The 17,801-nt window shown below is 42.3% G+C and overlaps 1 protein-coding gene across 2 annotated transcripts in view; it reads left to right on the top strand.

The window, feature by feature from the left end:
- Window positions 1-17,801, top strand: part of MARCHF10 (membrane associated ring-CH-type finger 10) — a 110,001-nt gene that overhangs the window by 38,117 nt on the left and 54,083 nt on the right. The window contains exon 4 of one of the 2 annotated variants that reach the window (XM_087946991.1): window positions 10,565-10,742. The exons of the other annotated variant lie outside the window; for it this stretch is intronic. Coding sequence (XP_087803117.1) covers window positions 10,565-10,742 — 178 coding nt within the window. The remainder of the gene's footprint in view (window positions 1-10,564; window positions 10,743-17,801) is intronic. 2 annotated transcript variants of the gene reach the window in all.

Raw genomic sequence — 17,801 nt, forward strand, 5'->3', positions numbered from 1 at the left:
GGTCTGTTTTGAAGGATCTTATCAACTCTATCAAATCACATTTTTTAAAACTTGCATTTAAAAAAATTTTTTTAAACCGAATCATGTTTCATACATATATTTAATTCATTCTCCTTGCATGACCAAACTACCTCCATATACTTCTTTCATGCTGATAGCTAATTTTTTTGTATTAAGCACTTATTATTGACCTTATCTCTTCTGGTTTATCATGCACATTATTTAAGAGCTCCAATCTGACTTAATTCAACTTACTTGAAGGTTTTCGTGACATACACAACTTGAAGTTCTTCATTATAAAATGGGAACAGCAAACTTTTGTGTATGTGTGTGTGTGTGTGTGTGTGTGTGTGTGGTATTCTGCTTTGTTCGGGTATTTTCCCACGTCATTATAGTTGTGCTTTTAAAGTTGTAACTTAATGTAACTTAACTTAACGTAACGTAACTTAAGTGAAAACTTAAGAAAATATATATATATATATATATATATATATATATATATATATATATGTATATGTATATGTATATGTATATGTATATGTATATGTATATGTATATGTATATGTATATGTATATGTATATGTATATGTATATGTATATGTATATGTATGTTATGACTCCCCTTCAAAATTCAAGCGAGCAAAACAGAAAGCAGTCGTTTCAAAAGTAAATCAAACAGAAAGAAGTCTCACAAGATAACGGCTGTCATAAATCACAATCCACAGCAACAATCTTTGCTCTGTTCGGCAAACCAGTCCTGGCAAAAAATCTCAAGCCTCAGAGATTCTGCTGTAACGTCTTCACGCAATAAGTCACTTTGTTCCTGGCAAATTGTACCAGCCCAGCTGTGTCCTTTTATACTCATTGAGGCAACGTGCTAATTTTCTTAATTATTGACTAGCCCTCCTCCTTCGTTCTAACTGGGTTTGCCTCCTTAATCGTCTTCTGTTCTTTACATTTAACCACAAGTTTTCCAAGTTCTCATCTCCACTAGAAGACTCTCTCAAAACTTCCCTGTCAGCCATTCCCGGCTGTTGATCAGATAAGGAACCAGAGGAGGTCAAAGGTCCTGACAATTCTAATACATCAGGTCTGTCTTCCTTTGTCACATCCATCTCCTCATCCTGGTTACTATTCCAATCACTGAGCCATGCCGGCTCATATTTTTCTGCCATGTCCTCCTCACTTGGAGCTGAATCCAAGCCCGGAGCCACAACACTATCCTTCACCGCAGGGCCCTTCCCCCGGGTCTGACGATCCGGATGCGGTTTCGAAGGGAAACGTTCATGAAAGTCCCGAATCATGTCTGGAGCATGAACTGCAGACGCATCCGTCCATGAGCAAATCTCCGAGTCATCCACTCTCCACCCGACTAAATACTGAAAACGACCCTTGAGCCAATGCGAATCAGTAACGCTGACCACCGTGTCATCAACAGCAACCTCCTCACAGGGCGTCGATGGGGAAGTCGTACCAGCGGGAGCACGCAGAGGACACTCCGGAGAGTCAGGAACCAAAAGAGAGCGATGGAAAACAGGGTGAATACGCATGGAGCGCGGTAAGGTGAGTCGGTATGCCACAGGGTTGAAAACCGCCTCAATCAGGAATGGACCGATGAAACGATGGTCCAACTTCCTAATTGGGCGATCGATCCGAAGGTGTTTTGTGGATAACCACACCTTGTCACCCACAGCTAATGGAGGCTTTGCTCGACGTGATCGGTCGGCAAACCGTTTATAATCGTCTTTCGCTCTTTCGAGTTGTTGTACTACTAAACGGTGGACCGCTTGTAGTTCCTCCAGAAAATCTTGGGTCTCAGGAACCGGAGAATCCATCAACGTTAATGGGAAGAAGCGCGGATGATAACCTACATTCGCGAAAAATGGCGTTACCTGAGTGGAGGTGTGCTGCGAGTTATTAAAAGCGAATTCTGCCAATGGGAGGTATTTCGCCCAATCGCTTTGTCGCTGATTAACAAAACACCTCAAATATTGGGTAAGAATGCCAATCACCTTCTCAGTCTCGCCATCAGTTTCCGGATGGTGCGCTGACGCTAAGCACACCTGAATTTGTAGCGCTGCCATTAACTGTTTCCAAAACTGCACAGTAAACTGAACCCCACGATCAGAAACCACTCTATCCGGCAGTCCATGCAGACGAAAGATATGCTGTAAAAATAGCTGAGCCGTGGTGCGGGTCGATGGTAATCTCCAACAGGGAATGAAATGAGCCATTTTAGTCAGCATATCAACTACCACGAGCACCGTCGTGAAGCCCGACGAGGATGGTAAATGCGTGAGAAAGTCCATGGAGATCGCTCCCCATGGTCTGCCCGGAGTCGGCAATGGTTGGAAGAGTCCAGGGGGCGCACCCGACGCCGCTTTCGCTTGCCTACACTGGACGCAAGAAGCGACGTAAGAGAACACATCGTGACGAACCTGAGGCCACCAAAAAGTCCGGGTGACCAAATGCAAGGTTTTATGAAATCCAAAATGGCCAGCAGCGGGGTTATCATGACATTGTGTCATGATGAGAGCTCTCAACGACCTGGTAGGTACGTATAATAAACCCCGATGTCGGAGCAAGCCCTCTTCAAAGGACCATGGAGAATCAGGTCCGACGTCCCCCCGTCTCTGCTGCGTCCACGCATCCAATCGTTGTGCCTCTCGTAGGCAAGCCCGCAAGTCTACTGGATCTTGCAGTACAGCCAAGGATTCTAGTGGTAACACCGTTCGTAGAGGAAGAGGATCCTCGGGACCGATATACTCAGGCTTCCGAGACAACGCGTCTGCCCTCTGGTTCTGTCCACTTGGAACATAAGTAACGGAGAAATTGAACCTGGCGAAAAACAATGACCACCTAATCTGGCGTTGGTTCAATTTCTTAGCTGTGGTTAAATGTTCCAAGTTTCGATGATCCGTCCAAACCTCTACCTTGTGCCGAGCCCCCTCTAAATGATGTCTCCAGGTCTCAAAAGCAGCCTTAATGGCCAACAACTCCTTTTCCCAGATGGTGTAATTGCGCTCTGAAGCTGTGAGCTTCCTAGAATAGTATGCGCATGGGAAAAGAGGCGTGCCATCCTTCGAAGCTTGTAACAGTACCGCTCCGATAGCGACATTAGAGGCATCGGTCTCGACCACAAATGGATGATTCGGATCAGGATGCCTCAATATCGGCTCGGCTACAAACGCTTTCTTTAAAATGTCAAAAGCCTGTTGTTTCGGGGGCCCCCACACAAACGGGACCTTCTTACGGAGGAGCTGAGTTATGGGGTCCATTACTTTAGCAAAGTCCGGGATAAAAGTCCGATAGTAGTTGGCGAATCCCAAAAGGCGTTGTACGTCCTTGACTCGACGAGGGCTTCCCAACTACACAATGCCTCAACCTTTTTAGGGTCCATAGCAATGCCCTTGGGAGAAATGATGTGCCCTAAAAACTCTATCGACGACTGAAAAAAGAAACACTTCTCCAGTTTCGCGTAGAGTTTATGCTTCCGAAGATGCTGAAGCACTTGGCGAACCTGCTGAAGGTGGTGATCTCTGGACCGGGAGTAAATTAAAATGTCGTCCAAATACACCACGACAAACCTATCCAGCATGTCCCGGAAAATATCGTTCATCAAATGCTGGAATACAGCGGGAGCGTTGGTCAGACCAAATAGCATGACGGTGTACTCGAAATGACCATAATGAGTGCCAAACGCCGTCTTCCACTCGTCCCCTGCGCATCCGAACCAGGTTGTAGGCCCCACGCAGATCGAGTTTAGTGAAGATAGTAGCCTCCCGCAACCGCTCCATCAATTCCGGAATGAGCGGCAAGGGATAGCTATTCCTCACGGTGATAGAGTTTAGTCGTCGATAATCACAGCAGAGACGAAGTTCTCCCGGCTTCTTCTTAACAAAAAGAACGGGAGCCGAAAGAGGAGATGACGAGGGTCGAATAAATCCCCGAGCTAAGTTTTTATCTAAAAACTCTCGTAGTGCAACCAACTCAGGCTCCGACATGGAGTATAATCTCCCCTTTGGCAATGGAGCGTCCGGTATCAGGTCCACGGGACAATCATAAGCACGATGTGGTGGTAATCGGTCTGCCTCCTGTTCGCTGAAAACATCGGAGAAGTCCGACAGCTCCGAAGGAATTGAGACAGCAGGAGCGGCTATATCTTGGCCAGCACAGACATGCCTCAGGTGGTCCACACATTGTAGGCTTGGAAAAGAAATGGCGTTCTGCGCCCAAGCCACCAACGGATCGTGCAAACGCAGCCAGGATACTCCGAGCACCAAAGGGAGATGGAGGTTCGAGGTGACATAAAAACGTATCGCCTCCTCATGATCCCCAATAAGCATACGCACTGGCTGAGTGGCGAAATGAATGGGCCCAGACTTGAGTTCACGCCCATCTACAGTTTCCACCTTAATGGGTGGATTCACAGGAATCAAAGGAATTCCAAAATGTTTAACAAAAGCACAGTCCATAAAGCTGGTTGTAGCCCCTGAATCCACCGGCGCAACGGCGGGAATTCCCTCCTTCTGGGACTGCAAAAAGATACGAGTGTCCAAAGTAAATGCCGAGGAGGGCCAGGATTTACTTCGGCAATTTGGGATGGGGGTGTAGGATGTGCCCGACCTAGGGTTTCCCCGAGGTCGGGCCTACCCCGTTTCCCGACGGGCCAGGAGTGGTTTCGGGCACAGGTCTGCGAGTCCCTCTCCAAGTGCAGGAATTTGCAAAATGTCCCGGACCCCCGCAATAAAGGCACAAGCCTTCCTGGAACCTTCTCGAACGTTCGTCGCCGTTAAGCGAGGGCGGAGTGCGCCTAACTCCATCGGCTCCTCAGCCTTCACCGTGGGTTGGAAAACTCTCGGTGGCGTGGGTTGTGCACGAGAAAATAAGGTGGTTCCATAACGGGCGTTTGCTTCCACGTTGCTGTAAACGAGCTTCAATACGTAAGCACTGGACTATCAATGCATCCAAAGTTGAAGCCCGCTCTGCATGGACTAGCTCATCCTTGATGGCATCAGACAAGCCTTCCTGGGATGCAGCCATATGAGCCGGTTCGTTCCAGTTAGAGTCCATACACAGCAAACGAAATTCTGCAACGTATTCCTGCAGGGGCGTTTCCTCTGATTAATGTCCCGTAACCGTCTGTCCACAGTTTGTATCTTAATTGGGTTCTCAAACATCACTCTCATTTGTTGGAGAAAACCCTGGAAATTGTCCAACAACGGGCTATCTTGAACTAACAAAGGAGTAGCCCATTTGGCAGCCTGCCCAGTTAATAAACTGATCATAAATCCTACCTTAGCCCGGTCAGTTGGGAAGTCTTCAGGCCTCAGAGATATAAACAATTGGCACTGACCCATAAATGCCGGGAACATGTCAATTTGCCCAGAAAATTTCTCCGCATGGATACGGGCTTTTCCTCAAGGGAGGGCAGGGGAGCAGCAGCAGGGGCTTTGTAAGCGGAAACATAATTCAGCAGTTGTGTTACCTGATTCTGAAGTGTCACATTGCTTTGCAGTAGCTGATTTATTTGTTGTTGTTGCTGCTCTACCAAACGCTGCAGTTGGTTTGAATCCATCTTGCTTTAAAGATGGTTTGTTTGTGTAGGAACAAAAATGTTATGACTCCCCTTCAAAATTCAAGCGAGCAAAACAGAAAGCAGCCGTTTCAAAAGTAAATCAAACAGAAAGAAGTCTCACAAGATAACGCTGTCATAAATCACAATCCACAGCAACAATCTTTGCTCTGTTCGGCAAACCAGTCCTGGCAAAAAATCTCAAGCCTCAGAGATTCTGCTGTAACGTCTTCACGCAATAAGTCACTTTGTTCCTGGCAAATTGTACCAGCCCAGCTGTGTCCTTTTATACTCATTGAGGCAACGTGCTAATTTTCTTAATTATTGACTAGCCCTCCTCCTTCGTTCTAACTGGGTTTGCCTCCTTAATCGTCTTCTGTTCCTTACATTTAACCACAAGTTTTCCAAGTTCTCATCTCCACTAGAAGACTCTCTCAAAACTTCCCTGTCAGCCATTCCCGGCTGTTGATCAGATAAGGAACCAGAGGAGGTCAAAGGTCCTGACAATTCTAATACATCAGGTCTGTCTTCCTTTGTCACATCCATCTCCTCATCCTGGTTACTATTCCAATCACTGAGCCATGCCGGCTCATATTTTTCTGCCATGTCCTCCTCACTTGAACTCATATCAGCCACAGGAGCTGAATCCAAGCCTGGAGCCACAACATACATACATACATACATACATACATACATACATACATACATACATACATACATATATATATTTGTTTTCTTAAGTTTTTGCGGGTATTTATATGTATGGTATTCAGCTTTGTTCGGGTATTTTCCCACATCATTATAGTTGTGCTTTTAAAGTTGTAGCAACATTTCGGCAGAATCTCATCTGCCATCATCAGGCTTCTGTATAGTGTTCGTCTGTGAGTCAGACTTTCACAGCCGTTTCTGTTTTAAATTTGGGGCTAGCCTATTGTTGTGCCAGAATAGTTTTTTCTTCATCCTGATTGGTTGGGAGTCCTGGTCTGTCTTTATTGGTCTTGGAGTTTGCTGTGTTCTGCTTGATTGGTGTTTCTAATATCTTCTGTCTGTTTTGTAGCTTTTTTTGTCTTGATTGGCTGGCAACATTGTGTTTCCTGTATTGGAGGCTTTTAGTGCGGCTTGGCTCCGAGTAAATGGACAGCTATCATTTATTAGGAAGCTAGGTTTCATCTGGGTGCCTGGTTGGGGTGTGTTTGAGCTGGAGGTATCAGGGGGGATCTGTTTGTGCCCAGGTGTTTGCCTGGCTTGTGGTGTGGAGATTTTTTTGTTTGTGAGTGCAGGCTTCCAAATAATTGACAGTCTGGTGGAATCATCTCTTCTATTCATGCTTTCAGGTCTTTTTTCAATCTCTATGGCTTCTCTGATATTTCTGTAGCTGGGGTTTTCTATAGTGGCTAGGGTTTTGGTGCCATTGAAGTCGATGCTATGACCTGTTGCTTTCATATGTTGGACTAGTGAGGAAGTGTGTTCCAGCTTTCAACTAAAATTTATTCTTTGTAGCAGATGACGCACAATTTCCTACCTTTCTACCAGCATTTTCACATAATGTTTTGATTTCCTCATGTCTTTTCCATGTTATGCAAGTTTATTTATTTGGTCTAATTTTTCATCATTTATGTGTAACTTGCAATTAATTACTCAATTTTCCAATGAAAAACAATTACCTTTTTTCACTCATACATTAAACTCTTATTGCATCATGAAGTCTTTGTCTTTGTTAATCTTCAAATTTCTAGTAACTCATAGTCTAACATATGCTCCAAATCAGAATACTGCATCTTCTGCTTACAGAAATACATATGAATTCACATTCCCACGAAGCTAATCTCTAACATCACCATAAGCATATCATTTATCTATAAACATATTTAACAGATAGGGCATCCCTGTTTGGTACTGGGAACCATTTGTTAAGCTTTTCAATTATTTTAATGCATAGTTCCGCGTGTAGTTTACTTCCATCTTTTTTATCATGTTCAGCCATAAACCCTCAAGTTCATATTTGCACAAAACTGAAAATTTGCATTTCTTGACTTGTTCACTTCTAACAAGTGGATAAATAAAAGCAATTTCTTTCTAGCTAATTCAGATTGGTGTAAGTAGTTTTGCAGGTACATATGTGCAAATGCATAATAGACTTCATGGATCAAAAGCAACATTTTAAATTGAATTGGAAACCAATTGGTAATCAGTCAAATGTCTATAACACAGGTATAACATAATCCCAGTGGCATGTGTCAGATGGCCTGTTTCATTCAGAAATAATTTCTGAGAATTCTTTAAAGACAGCCTCATGTCAAGCACAATCTAGTAGTTTAATTATTAGGTCTCCAAATTGCTTTTTCTTATTGCCACATATCCATTCAGGTCAAGTCCTTTGATCATATTTATTCATAACTTGGCAAAATTCCCCCCACCAAATCATATCCAGTTTATTCATTATCACCATTCATTGGAACATATAGGTAGTCCTCATTTAGTACTGCAATTGAGACTGCAGCTTGATCATTAAGTGAAGCGGTTGCTATGTAAACCTGCAACTATGCTTATGATTTTAATTCAGTTTTACTCTGCTTTTGAGATCTGTGACAGTCATAAATTTGAGGACTGAGTTACTTTTTCATTGCTGTGGGTAATTGTGAATAGCTCCTAAACAAACCAATTGCTAAATGAGAATTATCTGTAATATTCAAATATAATTTCATAAGCAGGAGCTATGGAGCCCACATGGGTCATTGGAGGGCTTGGAAGGGCTCTGGAGTGGGCTTCTCAGGATATAAAGCAGTGGGAGCAACTTAGTGGAGCAACTTGCAAACTTCCCTGCCAGCTGCCCTATTGCTTTTGTTAACAGGGCTTTCAGGTGCAATGCTGTGTTTTGATTATCACATGTAAATCCCTTCCTTTAGGATTGAGTTGATATACTCTCATTCAGATTTGCTTGAAGACCATAGAATGCTAGGCTTTGAGAGCTGTACTTCAGAAGCAAGTAGGGTCAGGACTTGAAGTCCCAAGGAAATATATTTTGGCCCTCCTTCCATTTTTGCCTGTCATGGTTTGATGTCCTTCTTATGTTTATAGCATGAATAGGGAAATTTATAGAGGTAACTGTCAATCATTGATTAATAACTCAAACCCTTATCCTAACCAAAGAGTTCAAGCACATCCCTACTGATAATCATTGAAATTTGCCCTATTATCTTTTATATAAATAGGAATGATAATACCTTTGTTGAAGCTTGTTGAAGATAATGGAGATTCTAGCTATGCAGTTAATGAAATAGAAAAGTTTAGCCCTAAGAACTGCATTAAAATTGTGAATGAAATTACCAAACATGATCTATGATTTGAGTTTGGCTAATTAGAAGCTAATTAGAAATTGTAGCCATAGTAAAGGGAATATTGCTAGTTTAAAAGAAAACTGTTGGAGTGTTAACTATTACTTAAAAATATTCTCCCAGATATTTTACAATAAAGCATTACATAGCTGTCTGAAGGGCAAGAAAGGGCATCACATGTCAATTGCCAAAAGGTCCTATTATTCTTAATACCCCAAAGTTCCAGTCTTAATCTGATTTTATGGGATATTGACAAGTGTAAAAAAGCTATGAAAGATAAATGTAAAAGAAATAATTTATTTTGAATGTTTTTATGTTACTTTAATCATCTGACTCAAGTTCTGTCCTTAATAAGGAATGAAGAAAAAAGAATAATTGAATTCCCTGACTAATCTGTTTGAATTCAAATTAGAGAGACTATAACAATCCCACTATCATTGGTACCCAAATACAGCATTAGCAAGTGAAAAGTTTATTTAGTTTGATTTTTTTAAAATTTGAATTTATTAGCCACCCAAATCCAATGAACCTAGGAGATATGAAAGCTTTTTATTGGTAACTTTCATTCTGATATATTATGGTAGGAGAACTTGTTTAGCTCATTCTGATCCTTAATGACTTGTTCTGATGGACAGATTTAAATACATATGGAGGTGCATATGTCCTCCAAGCTTGTTCCAAGTGGCCCTGTTTGAGAGAGTAAGAGTAGAAGGATATGAGCACCAAGGCAGCTCCAGGATAGTCATTTATGAAATGAATTTCCTAAAATAGGGAATTTGAATAGTAATATTTATAAGAGTAATTTTTTAAAACTGAAGTTTTTGTTGCAATACACTTTTGAATTTGAGAGGCTTCCTAAATTTTCAAGCTTATTTAGAATTTTGAAAATATATATATTTAAAATATATCACAAACATTCTTACAATGTGGCTGGAATGGGTTAGCTATAAAAGGTTTACTTAATAGAAGGCAAATATTACTAGGCAGCTCTACATCTTAAAAGTGCTTGGTATGCTGTCTATCATTTTAGCATACCTTTATTTCTGGATATATGGGCAAACTTCTAAATAAATGTTGCAGCTGCCACTTTATTTCTTTTCTAAGAATCCTTCTGGTATCTTCATGGGTTCCAAAGACATTCTTGGAAATTAAATTGATGCTATATCTTTGTAGCATGCTACATTCCAATTTAAAATTTTTGCTTCAAAGAGTCTTTAAAAAATAGTAGGTTTAATCACATGAGCCTCAGTGGCAATATTAATGAGTGGTATATTTGGATGCCACATTGGAAACTAAGGCACTTGGGCTGCTGCAGATGTACCAACTTACAGTAGTTTCATAAACAAGGATGAAAAAGAATTTTGAGCCAAACTATTTGTAATGCTATTAATATTTGTTGCAGAGGCAGAGAGAGGAAATTTCTTCATTTGAGAAAAAGAAGCTTAATTTTTCCAGCCATAATCCTGATTGAAAGACTTTCATTTGCCTCAGTGAAAAATAAACAGAGGAAGAAATTCCTCTAAAGAGAAAATAATTCTCCTAATATATGGGCTGTTAAAATTAATTTTATTGTTAATAGTTAAGCAGGGCTGTAGATCACGATAAAGTGGTATATAAGTCTAAGTGCTATTGCTATTTCTTTTCAAATTACCAGGCCCCGTCTGATGAAATTTCTGGAAGTGATCCAAAATCCAATGTAAAATCTCATGGGAATAAATCAGAAGCTAAATTCCCTGCCATTGACAAAACATCTGTTAAACAGAAGCAAAAATCAATCTCAAACATGAAAAAAAATGAAAAAAGTGGGTCTGGCCCCAAAAAAGATATGCAAGGTATGTATGGAAAAATATTCAGGAAAATAAATTGTAATGCACAGGATTGGAACTAAAGAGATGTTTAAATTAAGGAATTGTGGAAAAGATGGTTTGCACAGAATACTTTCTAGGGCCAAAATCATTGATTTATCAAAAGAATCCTTTGCTCTCAAAAATCAATAGTTTTAATAGATTATTGACAATAAGGCAATAAGCAATAAATGTAAAAACAAGCAAAACAGGAAATTAAATAAGGCTGAGTTAGAATCTGTGAGCTTATAGTGCATAAAACAGTCTTCTGATAAAAAGCAGACATCCTGGAGAAAACAGCCATGTTTCACATTCCTTAAAACAGTAGCCACCAAGGACTAGTTCCGTGGAGAGAGGTTTTTCCGTGGATCAGGGGGGCATGATATTGTGTTCTGCCTGCATCCTGCAGATGGGGCTTCACTTGTTTACGTGCCAGTGCCAGTCCACAGACTGGGGATTGGGGACTCCTGCCTTAAAAAGCTCTTGTTGAATTATGATAAATATATAAAATACTATTCTCCTTACCGTATAGGGTATGCAGTTTATTTCAGAATGAAGATCTGAAAAAGTATTACATGCATAACCTGAATATAAATATTCCCCATACATTTAATAATTTTGTCACTTTAACAAGTTTAACCTGATAATAATATTGGAGAGTTTTTATTTGAGTCAAAGGGATTTTTGATGATACAGCCTTATTCGCATACTAAATGTAAATATAGTTGATAGATTACTCTGCATGTATGTATTTGATATTTTTATAGTTATATCACATTCATTACAATTTGTAATGTAATTTTTTTTATCACAACTACACCTAAGACTTTTGAAGCAAATGTCTCTGGAGCCAAATATTTGACATCATCCTTCACCTAACCAAATTCATCTACCATGGGAGAATAGGTCAGGTGCTTTCTTAAATTATCAACTGCTTAAAAAACATAAACCATAAATGGGGGGGGGGGGTGTCACACAATGAGGGTTGAGATAGGTAGACAGTTCACCTCTTCACAAAAGCCTCTTTATTTTGGGGGGGTCAGAGCCAATAGTGGGAGTCAGCTGGTTCACACCAGTTCGTGCGAATCGGTTATTAAATTACCTGCCCCCTGCTATCAAAGTAGATCCTGGGCACTGCGTTGCGATGGAGGACGAACAACGAGGGAAGGAGAAGGCCGCTTTCCCTCTTTCTTCTCCCTGTTCCTTCTTCCACTCCATTGCCCATTTCTCCATTGCAGCACAGCGCCAGGATCCACTCTGATAGTGGTTGTTTTTTTAATTAATTAATTTGACAATGGTTTTACCCAAGGTCAGGTTGGACGACAACCTCCCACGACAGCCAACCTGATCATGGGAAAACCGGTTGTTAAATTATTGGAATCCCACCACTGGCTAGAGCATATTGTGCATTAGCCACGCACACTAAACAATTTCATGTGAGAAATTTGCTATGGTGTCCAATGGCCTTTATTGCAACTTCAGTATGTAGGTTAGTTAATGTTCACATTAAAGAAAAATTCTCAGCCGAAATTCATTTAAGAGTAGAAAGACATTTAATGCTTTAATCAGAACCTAGCAAAAAGAATGAAACATACTCCAAAAAATTTTTTAAAAATGAAATCATATACAAAATAGTGATTAGCAAGCTATATAGCAATACTGTGTTCAAATTCTAAGCTTTGAAATTTCATCCTAATCCCATACCAATATGCATTTCATTCTATCCAAGTAAGCACAACAGCAGCTGTCATGCTTTTTTCTGTGTGTTTTTTTCCTTCTGTGTTTATGCATGGTTGTGTCTTTTTGTCTTAGTGATCATTAATTGACAATTGTCATTTGCCAGGTCTACAGAAGATAGGGTGAAAATTCCCTCTACCTGGCTGGTTTCCAAATTGGTTTCAGGAGTCTTGTTTTCTCCTAGGGTTTCTTACCTAATTACAAAAAAATGAAGCTCTTTGTTGAAAATAGGCACAGCCACAGGCAACACTGGTTCCAGTAAAGGTGCTGTCTAGTTGTGGCTAATGCCAAATGCCTTTTTAATACAGTTTCCTGATAATGACAGTAAAAGAAATTTCCCCTCTCCTGTCTAGATCTCTATGTTTCCTAAATACATTTGATCACAGAGTAATACAGAAAACTGGACTACTTGGGTTTATGCCATATATACCAAAGCTTTTCCTTTTCTCTTAAGTTGATCTTTGACAAGAAACCTTAAGAAAAGAAAATCGTTTATGTTGAAACAAATATCTTTCTTTTATCCTTACTACAGCCATGAGACCAGAAGTGAAATACAACTATGCACATCTATGCACATGCATACACAAACATACACACATTACATATGTAACTATAAATGTTTAATGAAAACCCCACAGTTCTTAAATAACAAGGAATGATAAATGATACATATGGAAGCACAAAATTGAGCAATCCAGGAGGATATGTATAGATCTTGGTGAGGCAAAGGAAGCAACAAAAAGAAAATTTCTTCAGCATAGGATAGAAGATGAAACTTATCCAGAATTTCCTATAGAGAGAATAAAAAGAAGCATAAGGCTCGGGGACATAAGCACTGGCATAGTATTTTTGTATTATTCTAGCAAAGTGGCAGAGGGCAATATATATCCAGCATGCCCAAAGACCTGATGAAATTTCAGAAATGTGAATAGAAGCTGGCACATACTCTTTTGAAAAAAATCCCATGAGCTGTAGTGCTTTGAACCAGACTTAGGCTGATTTGAAGATCAAAGTCACAGATATGTTACCTAAAGACATTTATGGTTGATTGCACAGTATTCTAGATGTTTAGAATGAATGTGACATTTTTTCAACTTTTGAGTCTACCTAAGGCAGATGTTGTTAATTGGTATTAAAGGTAGTAATAATAATGGCTATTATCATCCAGTTAGAAGCAAAATGCTATTTCAAAGGTTATATGTATAGTTCTTACAAAAATATACAAAAGCAACTAAGGGAAGAGACTCTTTATTTGGCCAACTCAGTTAACATTCTGTTGCCAACTAATTAAAGAAGGATGATATAAATAGACACAAATTGGGTGAAATTGATACTTTAAAAGTCCTGTGGCTTAGGCCCCAAACTGCAGTATTTTATTTCCTTGAGATCCATTTACAGATTCACATGTTCAGGAACAGATCTTCAGTTTGATGTCATCTACAATTAAACAACTCATTTGTCTCAAGGATGATCCAAATAGATTACACAGATGGGGTGGAAGTCTTGTGTGTTGGTCTTTGACATCTGCCTTTCAGATTCTTCTGGTCAGAAAATCTTGTGATATTGCTCTTTTTCCCATTTCTATCTTATCTTCAATTTATCAAGATACTTGAATAACTGAATATCTTATTGTTAAGTATGAGGCATGGGCGTAGAAACGGAGACGAAACTGCTTCTCGTGAACTTCAGCTCTTTATTTAAAGCATGATAACAGAGACAAAAAACCCCGGTTAGCAGCCACCCTTTTATAGAGTGAACTGCCATCCGGATGACCAATGAATGTTGTTATAGGGTTTGAACCTCGTCCAATGGGACTCGGCCCGCTAATAGCCAATCAGATTGCTCAGAATGAACCAATCGTAATTTGCCATTATATGGGCCAATAGGAAGTGCAGGATTACGATCCTGCTATGCAAATGAATCTTTATTAAATACATTTCTTTAGTTCACAACACCCCTCCCCCTGGGTTCCGTTTGACGGCCGTGGTGACGTAATCGGCGCAGGTATGCAGGTCGTTTTACCTGCCTATTCGATTTTGCTGTTCTACCGGTTTTGTTTAAAGTTCGGTTCCGGCGGAGCGCAAGGCTCGTCTTCACACGGGGTTGATTCCGGGTGCTGTTTTCGATACTATCAGGGTCCCTTAAGTCCATTCCTGGATCGGGCGGGCATGTTTCCACTACGGTGTTCCTCTGTGGGGAGGATGCCCCCGATCCCGGACCCTCTTCAGGTGGCGCGAGTACTCGGTTTAGCAGCCGCCTGTCCTCAATTACGTCATCGTCTATACGGCCCTTGTACCCCTCGGCACTCCCTCCCCCCTGAGTTTGGAAGTCCGGGGGGTCGCGGATATTGGGCTGTAAACGAGATCGAGTTGATCTATGTGGCGTTTCCATATCTTGCCGTCTGTCGTCTTAAGGCGGTAAGATCTAGGGCCAGTGAGGTAGACTACGGTGGCTGGGACCCACAACGGTTTGCGGAAAGGTTTTTGGCGTAGACCAAGTTGCCTACCTTGAATTGGCGATACGTTTCGCTGGATCCACAAGGTTTCTCTGGCGAATACGACGGGTGTAATCGGTCGAGGTGGGAGCGAAGCTTCCGCCCATTAAAAGTTCGGCTGGAGTCTTGTTGGTGACACTCTGGGGGTAATGTGCTATAGTAAGAGTATTTTGTTCAATCTAGCGTCAATGTCCCCCGGATCCATTTTTTGTAGTGTCTTTTAACGAATTGGACCATCCGTTCCGCCTACCATTTGCCGCAGGGTGAGCCGGCAAAGTTAAGGCATGGCGGATGCCCCGGTCCGCCAAGTATTGTTCGAAGGTGAGAGCAGTGAACTGGGGTCTGTTGTCGGAAACTAGAACGTCCGGAAACCCGTGTGTTGCAAATAATCTATCTAGTTTTTTAATAACGGAGTCAGTAGTTGTGCTTTTCATCTTGTGGATTTCGAGCCAGTTGGAGTAAGCATCCACGGTTAGGAGAAAAGTGTGTCCTTTAGTGGGTCCCAGCGAAATCAATGTGGATGCGGGACCACGGGCCTCGAGGAGTTTCCCATTCGGTGGGAATTGCTCTCGGTGGGGCGTTGCTGACTTCTTGGCAGTTTCTACACGTAGTTACCCAGGCTTCAATTTGTTTATCGATGCCTGGCCACCATGCGTAGCTTCGAGCGAGAGCCTTCATGCGGACGATGCCTGGATGTCCTTCGTGCAGGGTTTGCAACACGAGTCGCTGTAGTCTCTCTGGTACGACGACTCTATCTCCCCATAGGATGCAGCCCTTCTGGGAAAATAGTTCCGTTTGCCGGTGTTTGAACGGTGCAAAAGTGGCGGGGTTTCTTCGACTGGCCACCCGCGTTCGACCCAACTGAGAACTCTTGCGAGGATAGAGTCCCGTTTTGTGTCGGCGGCGATATCCCTTGCCATTAGTGGCAGCGAGTTGAGAGTTTCAATTTGTAGTGTGGTGAGGGTTGGAGCTGGGTCGCTGACGGTTTCCGGAAGTGGGGAATGGCTCAAAGCGTCAGCGTGGGGAATGGCTTTCCTCGGGCGATGTTGCAGTATGTAGTTGTAGGCTGCTAGGAATTCTGACCAGCGAGTCATTCTAGGCGACAATATATGCGGTGTTGGTTTATCACCTGCTAAAATGCCGAGTAAAGGCTTGTGGTCTGTAACTAGAGTAAAGGGCCGCCCGTAAACATATTCGTGAAATCGCTTCACGGCCGATACAATAGCAAGAGCCTCTTTGTCAAGTTGGCTATAGTTTCGTTCAGTCTTTGATAATGTGCGGGAAAAGTACGCAATGGGAGCCTCATTCCCGTTTGGTAACACGTGGCTCAAAATGGCTCCAACCCCAAAAGGTGACGCGTCGGACGTAATATTTAATGGCAAAGTCTCGTTGTACTGCATTAGCACAGCGTTGGAGGTTAATAAGTCTTTCACCTTTCTGAAAGAGCGCTCCTCTTTGTGACCCCAAACCCAAATAGCTTTCTTGTCGAGAAGTCGATGTAAGGGTTCGGCTACTGTTGCCTTGTGAGGCAAGAAGATGTAAAAATTAATGAGTCCCAAGAAGGCCTGGAGATCAGCCTTACTTTTAGGTCTTGGGCGTTTTTAATTGCTCTGAGTTTGGTCTCAGTGGGGTGAATCCCTTGTTTATCGAGGAGATACCCAAGAAACTCCACCGCTCAGTACACAGTTGACACTTATTTTTTTTTTCACCTTAAGGCCGGTGTCTTTGAATCTATGCAGGACCAGTCTGAGGACGCCGTTCGAGCTCTTCTCTATTAGGGGCAGCAATTAAAACATCATCAAAATACGGCACAACCCCTTTTATGCCTTGCAAAAGTCTCTCCATTAGACTCTGAAATATCCCTGGGGCTACACTCACTCCAAACTGGAGTCTGTTGCATTTAAAGGCACCTCGGTGTGTAACGATAGTCTGTGCCTCTGTGGTTTCCGTATCAATGGGTAGTTGTTGATACGCTTGCGCTAAGTCCAACTTTGCGAAGATCTTCCCGCCGCCCAGGGAGTGGTGAAGATGTTGAACCACAGGCACCGGATAAGCGCTCTGTTGGAGTGCGTGGTTCAGGTGGCGCGGTAATCTCCACAAATCCTAATTGACCCATCCGGTTTGATGGGGGTTACGATTGGGGTTTCCCAACGGCATGGTCAATAGGTTCCAACACCCCTTGGGCTATTAACTTATCAAGTTGCTCATCGATCTTGGGTTTAAGGGCGAACAGAACTCGACGAGGCTTAAGGCGGATAGGGGCTACTTCTGGATTGAGGCTAAATGATATAGGGGTCCCCTTGTACTTGCCTAAGTTGTCCGAAAACACGTCCTGGAATTCTTGGATGATGCCCTCTTCCCCATCGTCGCTCTCGGCATGGTGAATCCCGGCTAATTCAATCCCTAGTGGGGCGAACCATTGTAGGCCTAGCAAGCTGGGCGGTTACCATCGACGACAGTCAATGGAAGTGCTGCACTACGATTTTTGAAAGTTACTTGGACTTGAGTCAAGCCGGCGACTGGAATCGTGTTCCCCTGGTAATCCCTGAGGACGATCTTCTGGGTGCTGAGATCCTGACGACGGATGGCAGGGATGAGTTGTTTGAGGGTTTTCCAGGAAACCATCGAGAGGGACGACCCCGAATCGACTTCCATTTGGCAAGGTTGGTTTTCGATGGCGACTCTCACTCGGATTTTCTGTGCGTCTAGTAGCGAAGCGTGGCCGATGGTTGTCGTTTGCTGTGCCTCTTCCTGTTTTGCTTGAAGAGCCAGTGCCCTGTTTCTGTAGGAGTGGTTGTTCTCTTGGTTACCCAAGC

The sequence above is a fragment of the Notechis scutatus genome, chromosome Z (genome assembly GCF_049901735.1).
Source record: "Notechis scutatus isolate UNSWTSFEM ecotype Mainland chromosome Z, rNotScu1.2, whole genome shotgun sequence".
Taxonomy (NCBI): domain Eukaryota; kingdom Metazoa; phylum Chordata; class Lepidosauria; order Squamata; family Elapidae; genus Notechis; species Notechis scutatus.